The sequence below is a fragment of the Prunus avium genome, chromosome 6 (assembly GCF_965620075.1).
Source record: "Prunus avium chromosome 6, drPruAviu1.hap1.1, whole genome shotgun sequence".
NCBI classification, from domain to species: Eukaryota; Viridiplantae; Streptophyta; class Magnoliopsida; order Rosales; family Rosaceae; genus Prunus; species Prunus avium.
In genome coordinates, this window is record NC_142289.1 from 29,009,932 (window position 1) to 29,020,914 (window position 10,983).

At 43.0% G+C, this 10,983-nt stretch overlaps 1 protein-coding gene across 1 annotated transcript; it reads left to right on the forward strand.

Moving 5' to 3' along the window:
• The first annotated feature begins 338 nt into the window (after positions 1 to 338).
• Positions 339 to 8,890, forward strand: LOC110765366 (uncharacterized). Its single transcript, XM_088255100.1, is given in 4 exon segments — positions 339 to 1,153; positions 2,470 to 2,483; positions 6,041 to 7,985; positions 8,283 to 8,890. Coding segments are annotated over 4 exon segments (3,099 nt in total). The 5' UTR covers positions 339 to 381; the 3' UTR covers positions 8,651 to 8,890.
• The last annotated feature ends 2,093 nt before the right edge of the window (positions 8,891 to 10,983 follow it).

The window sequence follows — 10,983 nt, forward strand, 5'->3', positions numbered from 1 at the left end:
CATTTCATATTAGAACTCGAAATTCAATCACTAATCCCAATTTTTGAAGAACCCTAAATCCAAATGGCCAATTTCAAGCCCTAATATGAAATGAGGAGAGTTTCAGAGGAGGTTTTACGCTCAAGGGTTTTGGGTTGAAGAAATTGCCTCTTGCACCGTCAAAGAAATTGACGGGAATATAACTTGTTATTGAATTGCTACAAATATGAAACTACATGGTCAAATTTGACGGAATTGAAACTACAAGGTCAAAAGTGGTTGAAGTATCAAACTACAGGGACCAAAAGTGACTTATACATATATATGCTATGTATGAAATGAACTTAATTCAATCACAACTCATCTATATTTGTTATTATATATTTCTTTCTTGATTATAAGATGGAGATTTTCTCCTTGAAATCCAGCTTAGTATGCTCACTTTTGTATATGCTGCTGATATGTTGTTTGAGTTCTATGCAACCAAGTTTTTCCTTAGCCATGAACCCCACAGGCACAAGTGTGGGAGGGAATGAGACGGACCGAGTTTCACTGCTAGCCATCAAAGCTCAAATCAAGCACGGCCCCAACTCGGTCCTAAGCTCTTGGAATGAATCCATTCACTTTTGCCAATGGCAAGGCATCACGTGTGGTCGCCGGCATCAAAGAGTCACAGGGCTATACCTACAGTCTCAACAATTGGCAGGGTCCATATCCCCCCGTGTAGGAAATCTAAGCTTCCTCAAGGAGCTAATTTTAAGCAACAATAGCTTCACTGATGAAATCCCTCCACAAATCGGCCACCTGCATAGGCTGCCGAGTTTAATACTGATCAATAATTCCTTGAGTGGAGAAATTCCAGCCAATATATCCAGTTGCTCCAACCTCATAGTGATTGATCTCAGTGGAAACAAGTTGGTAGGGAAAATTCCTAACACTCTTGGGTCCTTGTCAAAGCTTCAAAAACTTGGTTTGCACAATAACGTTCTGACAGGTAGCATCCCTCCTTCATTTGGGAACCTTTCATTTCTTAAATCCTTTAATGCAGTTGAGAATTTCTTAAATGGAAGTATCCCTGAGTCCCTAGGCCAAATTACAAGCTTAAATGCTTTTTTGGTGGGTGAAAATATGTTGTCTGGTACTATCCCTGCTTCCATTTTCAATATTTCTACTTGTTGTTATACATATCTGGTTGGTACTAGAAATGTCCTACCAGAACTGTCCTACCAGAAATAGCCCACCAAGAATGGCTTACCAGATATTGCCTAGCCAATATGGCCTACCTGAAATGTCTTACCCATTTCAGTATTGCATAGACAATATGGCTTACCCGAAATGTCCTACCCGTTTCAATATTGCCTAAACCAAGATGGCCTAGCCGAAATGTCATACCCGAACAATATGTCATACCCGAGCAATATGTGCTAGCCAACTCCTACTGCCTCAGCCATGTGCAGACCACCACGCACACCTTTGATAACAGATCACCACGTGCGTCCTGACATTTCACCAGGCCACTACCCCCTGTCTCCTGACAGCCCATGTCTTCCCCATGTGCTCAGCCCATACTCCACTGAGGATGACCCATGCCTTCCCCACGTGCCCAGCTCATTCTCCATTGAGGCTGACCTATGCCTTTGCCACTTGCCCATTAAACAACGGCAAGTGGCCCTCCTCTCCTGCCTATATAAAGGAAGAGACCCCTCTCCAGCAAGGGCTCCAATTATCCTCTCCATGCGCATATCCGGAGACACCCAAGCTCTCCCTCTTCCTCTTGTATTCAGGCTCTCAAGCCTCTCTCTATGTATAATGTAATACTCATTTATAATAAATACCAAGCTCTATAGTGGACGTAGCCCTATTCATGGGTGAACCACTCTAAATCTGTGTAATGTGTGTGATTGACCATATACCCTCTAGGGCCGTGCTAAATCACCCGTTAACAGTTGGCGCCGTCTGTGGGAAACGACACGAAAGGTTTATGTCGTTCTCATCCTTCTCCACCTCGAAATCCATCTCCACCGAAAACCATATTCATGGTCCAGCTACGTCTAGCCGACTGTGACGAGCAGAGCAGGTTGCTGCTCAGCTGCGAAATTTCCTCAAGGCACCTAGGGCCCTCCACCTGTGAAAATCAAGGGTAGCAAGCGAGACAAGAAATGGAGAAATAGCTCGACTCAGTCCCAAAGCATCCCACTAAAAATCTTGGCTACTAGACCCGAGGACCGAACTGTGTATAAGCCGACCAGATATGATCCCAGCCGACCCGGTATCGTCTAGGTCGACCAGGTGCGGACCGAGCCGTCTAGATGTGCCGACCTGGTCCTTATGGACCTATCAGAAATCAGGGGTTGTCGGAGCTCCAGTTGCGTCGACTCCATCCTTGCTACCCCGCGCTATTACGCAATTCCTCCTCCCAGGCGTCGCTCTCCGTTAAAGTGCATAAACAGATAAGAAATCTCTTGCTTTAATGATTAATTATTATTAAAGTGGTCACATATAGCATTTCCACGACACCTATTTCATGAACCATATTATAATGTGGGTCATATCTCCAAGAGCATTTGATGTCTTTTTATAAATATTCCCATCCCCTATGTCGGACCAGGATACCCATGTGCCCTCCTACTCAATTTCCTGCTCCAATCATGCTTGCCCACTAAAGAGAGAATAAATCTCTTCCTGCTGCCATGATATTTACCTTAAAATATTGTGTACTATATTCCTCCCTCTGTTATGCAAACACTAGTATTAAGAGGCCTTGTGGTCGTTGCCATCAGGAGACCCTTTTTAAGGCCTACCACGTGAAGGCACAAAATATATATTTTTACATGTTCGAAAATGACCGACCCACTTACACAATATTATTATATGATAGCTCAGCACCACACCTCCAGTGTGCCCAAACCAGCTCGGTACCGCAACTCCAATGTGCTCGCAAATCGGCTCGGTATTATGTATATGGGAATAGAAAAGCACCACCTTACCACCTTGCATGCTTAACCACCTTGCAAGCATGACCGAGCTGACCACCTCGCGTGCTTGACCAAGTTGACCACCTCGGACGAAATGGCCAACCCGACTACTTGCATGGCCAACCTTCAAGTCAGACCCGAGCACATTACATGGTCAACCAACACCTCGCATGTCCGACTCTTTGCGTCACATGCGCCGAACCCCTTGCATGGTCATCCACCGCATTGATTGACCAACCCGACCACTTTGCATGTGTGGTGTGCTACTCCCAAGGATGAGCCAGATGACCATGGAGAAGATGACCAATCCCACCACCTTGGAGAAAATGACCAACCCGACCACCTTGCATGTGATGTGTGCTACTCCAAAGGATGAGCCAGGTGACCACCTTGGAGAAAATGACCAGCCCGACCACCTCACATATGTGGCGTGTTACCCACAACGATGTGTTTGATGACCACCTTGGAATAAATAACCAACCTGACTACTGGCATGGCTAACCCCCAGGTTAGACCCGAGCACCTCGCATGCTCAATCTCCACGTCATAGCCGACCTGAGCACCTCGTATGCTCAAGTCTCCACGGCGTAGCCGGCGTACCTTGCATGCTCAAGTCTCCACGGCGTAGCCGACCCGAGAGCCTTGCATGCTCAAGTCTACATGGCGTAGCCGACCCGAGAGCCTTGCATGCTCAAGTCTCCACGGCGTAGCCGACCTGAGAGCCTTGCATGCTCAAGTCTACACGGCGTAGCCGACCCGAGCGCCTTGCATGCTCAAGTCTCCACGGCGTAGCCGGCGCACCTTGCATGCTCAAGTCTCCACGGCGTAGCCGACCCGAGAGCCTTGCATGCTCAAGTCTCCACGGCGTAGCCGACCCGAGAGCCTCGCATGCTCAATCTCCACGACATAGCCGACCCGAGCACCTTGCATGCTCAAATCTCCACGTCATAGCCGACTCGAGCGACTCGCATGCTCAATCTCCACGACGTAGCCGACCCGAACACCTTGCATGCTCAAGTCTCCACGGCGTAGCCGACCCTAGAGCCTCGCATGCTCAATCTCCATGACGTAGCCGACCCGAGCACCTTGCATGCTCAAATCTCCACGTCATAGCCGACTCGAGCGCCTCGCATGCTCAATCTCCACGACATAGCCGACCAGAACACCTTGCATGCTCAAGTCTCCACGTCGTAGCCGACCTGAGCACGTTGCATGCTCAATCTCCAAGTCGCATGGTGGGTCGAACACACGTCGCATGACCTACCCGAGTAGCTTCCACGGCAAATCTCTACGTTGCATGGCCTACTCGAGCAATTTGCATGACAAATCTCCAATTTGCATGGTCTACCCGAGCACCATGCATGCTCAAATCTCCACGTCGTAGCCAACTCGAGCACCTCATAGTCAATCTCCATGTCGTAGCCGACCCGAGCACCTCGTATGCTCAATCTCCACGTCGCATATGGACCCGATCACCTTGCGAGGTTAATTCTCCAAGGAACAAAAGCTTCCCCTCTCCAAAATACCGGTTGATTGCCTCCGCCAACAAGGAACTTACATAAAGGTCCCAGTCGAACTAGTTCTCTACTAGGAACTTGGGGGCTGGGGAGACATCTTGTATGTCAGCTCGCCTCACCACCACCGCCAACCTGTCCCACCATGGTTTAAAGAGAGACGACGAGGTCCCGCCATGGTTAAAGTGAAACGAAAAAGGGTATATCGTCCGTAAATTAGTGTGTAGCGTGTCACGTAACATATATCATTTTCACATGATCATCACATACATCATATCATCATCACATACATCCTCATCACGTCATCATCACATACATCCTCATCACGTCATCATTACATACATCTCCATTATGTCATAAATGCGAAATTGTATGTGTGAACTCCATTACGGCTCGCCTCGCCACCAAGACCTACCAAGGCTTGATTCTCCATGACTTACCTCGCCATAAGGCCTATACGAACTCGCCATCGAAAGGTTTACAGCTTGCCTAACCTCCAACCATTTGCAGCTAAGGCTCATTACTCACAACAGACTCATCGACTCAGCCAAACAAAGATTGACTTGAAAAGTTCCCAGTCAAGGACTCGTTCTCAACTAAGAACTTGGGGGCTTGTTGTTATACATATCTGGTTGGTACTATAAATGACCTACCAGAAATGGCCTACCAGAAATAGCCCACCAGGAGTGGCTTACCAGATATTTCCTAGCCAATATGGCTTACATGATTACTTGAAAGTTCCCAGTCAAGAACTCGTTCTCAACTAAGAACTTGGGGGCTTGTTGTTATACATATCTGGTTGGTACTAGAAATGTCCTACCAGAACTGTCCTACCAGAAATAGCCCACCAAGAATGGCTTACCAGATATTGCCTAGCCAATATGGCCTACCTGAAATGTCTTACCCATTTCAGTATTGCCTAGACAATATGGCTTACCCGAAATGTCCTACCCGTTTCAATATTGCCTAAACCAAGATGGCCTAGCCGAAATGTCATACCCGAACAATATGTCATACCCGAGCAATATGTGCTAGCCAACTCCTACTGCCTCAGCCATGTGCAGACCACCACGCACACCTTTGATAACAGATCACCACGTGCGTCCTGACATTTCACCAGGCCACTACCCCCTGTCTCCTGACAGCCCATGCCTTCCCCATGTGCTCAGCCCATACTCCACTGAGGATGACCCATGCCTTCCCCACGTGCCCAGCTCATTCTCCATTGAGGCTGACCTATGCCTTTGCCACTTGCCCATTAAACAACGGCAAGTGGCCCTCCTCTCCTGCCTATATAAAGGAAGAGACCCCTCTCCAGCAAGGGCTCCAATTCTCCTCTCCATGCGCATATCCGGAGACACCCAAGCTCTCCCTCTTCCTCTTGTATTCAGGCTCTCAAGCCTCTCTCTATGTATAATGTAATACTCATTTATAATAAATACCAAGCTCTATAGTGGACGTAGCCCTATTCATGGGTGAACCACTCTAAATCTGTGTAATGTGTGTGATTGACCATATACCCTCTAGGGCCGTGCTAAATCACCCGTTAACACTACTCTCACTGATTTGTACTTGATGGGAAACCGAATCCAGGGGAGTCTTCCCTCAGACATGTTCAAAACTCTTCCTAATCTCCAATGTGTCGATCTCGGCCTCAACCAATTCATAACCGGATCCATTCCAGCGTCCTTATCCAATGCCTCCAATTTGAAACAATTTATTGGTGCAGGAAACAGCCTAACTGGACAAGTTCCCTCTTTGCAGAAGCTCTATAGTCTCTGGGAATTCGTCATTTCGATGAATTATCTTGGAAGTGGGCGAGCGGGTGAATTGAATTTCCTCTCGGATTTGACTAACTCCACAGAATTGGGGTTGGTTGATATTTGTGACAACAAATTTGGAGGGATGTTGCCCACATCTATAGGAAACTTGTCGACCATTCTTGTTGGATTTGATGTTAGTTTCAATCAGATACATGGAGGCATCCCAAATGGGATAGGCAATCTTGTCAACTTGAATTATCTGTATATGAACTATAATCAATTTACAGGAAACATCCCTGCTGATATTGGGAGGCTTCGAAAAATAGGGAGGCTGGGTTTGGACAACAACAAACTATCAGGGCACATCCCATCCTCTGTTGGTAATTTAACAGAGTTAACCACACTCGAATTACAAGAAAATGATCTCGAGGGCAGCATCCCTCCAAGTTTGGGGCAATGTCGAAAGCTACTTGTATTGAAACTTTCTCAAAACAAGCTTAGTGGTTCAATAACCCAACAAGTTTGGGGTCTCTCATCCTTGTAAGTGGTTTTGAATCTATCTCAAAACCACTTGACTGGTTCCCTTCCCATGGAAGTTGGAAATTTGAAAGGTCTAAGTTCATTAGACCTTTCTGATAACATGTTATCTGGGGAACTTCCCAGAAATCTTGGCAAGTGTGAAAGTTTAGAAGTCCTCCGGTTGCAAGGCAACTCCTTCCAAGGGACCATTCTTTTGCCTTTCGAAACATTGAGAGGAATTCAAGTTTTGGATCTTTCTCGAAACAATCTGTCGGGCAAGATTCCACAATACTTGGAGGGTTTTTGTTTGCTGAATTTGAATCTGTCTTTTAATGATTTTGAGGGCATGCTGCCAGTTGGAGGTGCCTTCAAAAATACCAGTGCAACTTCGGTTGTTGGAAACAGCAAGCTCTGCGGCGGTGTTGCTGAATTCCACCTGCCCAAATGCAACTTTCCATCCAAAGGGTCCAAGAAAAGGAGGATGACCCTTGCCTTGAAATTAATAATCTATATAGTCTCTGCCCTTGTGTTAATCATCCTGGTCTTGTCTTTCCTATATCTACGTCCATTAAGGAAGAAGCTAAGAAAAGAGCATGCCCCAAACAATTTGGAGAAAATTTTGCAAGTGTCATATGCCGCTCTTGTAAAAGCTACCGATTGGTTCTCTTTGACTAATTTGATTGGTGTCGGCAGTTTTGGATCTGTGTACAAAGGAGTTCTTGATGATGGTGGAGCTCAGCTGGTTGCCGTAAAAGTGTTTAACCTATTACGGCAGGGAGCTTCGAAGAGTTTCATAGCAGAGTGTGAGGCTTTGAGAAATATCAGGCACCGAAATCTCGTCAAGATTATTACTGCATGTTCAAGTGCTGATTTTCAAGGTAATGATTTCAAGGCTCTGGTTTATGAGTTCATGGAAAATGGGAACTTAGACGAGTGGTTGCATCCGCCTACTGCAACAGAAGAGGTAAGAGACGAATCCAAGAGTTTGAATCTTCTTCAGAGGCTAAACATCGCCATTGATGTTGCTTGTGCACTAGATTATCTTCATAATCATTGCGAATCTCCAATCGTTCATTGTGATCTCAAGCCAAACAATGTTCTTTTAGACAATGAATTGACTGGACATGTTGCTGACTTTGGGCTAGCAAGATTTCTCTCAAAGTTATCAAGTAACATTTCTGCAAATCAAACAAGTTCCATTGGAATAAGAGGATCAGTTGGCTATGCCGCGCCAGGTAAATTATCTCCATTTTTCACACAGTTTGCTTTCTCCTTTTACCCTACCTGGAAAAATTACTGCTAATTAGATTGTCACATGTTGCAATACATATAACAAAAAGATATTGATTCTGCATTCACTTTTCCACTCACATTATTGGAGTTTTCCAATTCTCTAGGATTTTCTTTGTACACAAATCTTGTTAAACTTCCGCATCATGGAAAGCTCATGGTTGAAATATTACTCTTACTTGCTTCTAAGAAAGCTCTACTATTCGCAATTACAGTAACGATATCTGATTTTTGAATTGTAGAGTATGGAATGGGAAGTGAGGTGTCAACGTATGGGGATGTGTACAGCTTTGGCATTCTCTTGTTAGAGATGTTTACTGGGAAGAAACCCATCGACAACATGTTCAGTGACGGCCTGAACCTTCATAATTTTGTGAAGATGAATCTTCCTGAGCGAGTTACAGAGATTGCAGATGCGGTATTATTTCTTCAAGGAGGCATTGAGGACACTCCCAATCAACGCAGCGCAACTGCACAAAAATTGGAGGAGTGTTTGAGTTTGATATTTAGAACTGGAATTGAGTGTTCTGCAGAATCCCCAAGAGACTGAAAGGGCATCAGTGATGTTGCATCTGCATTGCGCTCCATTAGGGACGTTCTTCTTCAATAAAAGCTTCAAACTTATGCCTACTCTTTTGTGTGAAGAAGATTACTGCTGCATGTTGTCTTAAGTCTCTCTCTAAAAACACTTGGATCTTATTAGGATTATAGTGGTAATCGAATTTGTTCTGTTATCTGTTCCTCCATTGTTGCTAAAACTGCACCGGTCTGATTGAATATAATGATGTTTCCTTTCCCGTTTTATGTATATGATGAACTCATCACATTAACAATGTCCATGGTATAGAACATCAACAGAGATGCAGCCAATGTGAAGCTTAGACTTTGAAGTATCGATCCAGCAAAGCGTCGAGAAAACCATTATTTAGAGCTTGCCCTTCAACCATCAAAACACTGGAAAGGCCAATACTCTTTGTACCAGCAAGCAAAGAATGTTTAACCAAAAGTAGCTTCAGAATCATCTCAAACTGACCAATGACTGTGGGAACCGAATTAATTCATAACCCTAGGTCAAATAATTCCTTCCATTTGGGGATAATTTGACCTAATTGGGAATTATTCAATTTAATTGGGGATTATCGAATTAAATAGAATGTTATCTAATTAGGTTGAGGATTGATTTGATTCCTACGAATATTCTCAATTAAAGGAGGAGTTACCTAATTAAATTAGGTATTGATTTGAATACCACAATTAGGGATTTGATTTATATTCCTAATAAATCAAATCCCTAATTAGTCAAATCTCACCAAATTGGGGATGAATAATTCCCTTCCATTTACGGAATTATTCCTCTGAAACCCTAGCTCCCGAGACCTCTATAAAAGGATGGCCACACACAAAGGTTGGGGTACGTCTAAAATTACTACAAAATCTCTGCAGAAATTATTTCTCACAAACCCTAGCCGCCACTCTCTCTCTCCCTTTTACACAAGGCTCCTGTCACCCGGTTTTCACCACACATACATATTCCCGTACCCTATTTTAGCTATCGTTTCTCTATAGATCGATTGAACTGACTTAGGCATCGGAGGGCCTTTGGCCAACACTCCCCGGGTGTGGTCCTCTTATTGCTATTCATTTTGCAGGGAGAAAGAGAGGCGGAGAAGACGAAGGAATCTATCAACCGAATATTTCCGTGGGAGGAAATTTGCTCCCACAATGACCATCAAAGTTTAATTTAACAAATGAAGTTTGCATAAAGCCATGCTTTCTATTATTAACATTCCAATTCCCATATAAATTCAACCAATAAAAAAGGAGATCACTGAAACCAATCGGGGACGAACAATTAGAAACACCATTCCAAACTGAAATTGCAAAAGGGCATTGTGAAGAAATAAATGGTCTCGAGTCTGTAACAGTAAGATGGAAAAATTAGAAATAATAAAAAATAAAAAATTATATACTAAAGTTGAATTTCTATATTCTAATAATAAAAAAGTACAGAATAATTATTTTCTACATGGATACGGAAAAATAATAATTTGAGTAAAGAAAAAGTTTATTTAATTTTATCTTAATAAGTATTGTATAAACGAATGAAAAATAAATTGTCAGGTTGGCTAGAATGTATATGCTCCCATTCTGCACCAGAGTTCGAATTCCCCTCCCCTCGCTTGTATCAACAACAAAGAAAATTATAATCAATTTATATTTTTAACCTAAGACCAATTAGCTTAATAAAAGTTTTACCATTACCTCAATACCAGTTTTACAATTACCTTAACCCTACTAGTTTTACACCTAAACCCTATTTACTCGTATTAAATTATTTTTTGGGAGATTCACTATTATACCCAATATATGAGCCTAAATTATAAAAAAACCCTATATGAAATAGACTTTAAAAACACACCCAAAGTCCATAACAAAAAGGCTTTTAACTTCTTTTAAATTACAAAACTACCATTGATTTCTTAAAACAAACCCAACCCCAAAACCTCATAAAAAAACCCAAAACACTCAATAGGGCATCAAAGTAATTTAATAATTAAAATTAAATTCAATAAGGCCAGCTGCCATTTTTTGGGTTTTTTCTGGTTTGTTTATAGAAATTAAATGGTGTAAGATTTATTTATTGGGGGTTTCACTAAAACACCCAAAATGGGGGCTGAAATTATAAAAAAACCCAACACCCAAAACACTTTATAAACACACCCAAAACCCATCATTACACACACTCAAAACCCATTTATAAACACACCCAAAAAATATACAATTGTTTATTTTAGAATTGATTTTGGGTGTGTTTTTATATTTAAATAGTGTGTGGGTTTTTTTATAAATACATGCCTAGAATTGGGTTTATTTATAATAATCTATTATTTATAATATTAGTGCTAAAAATGGGTATATTACTAAATATCTTTTGTTGTTTCC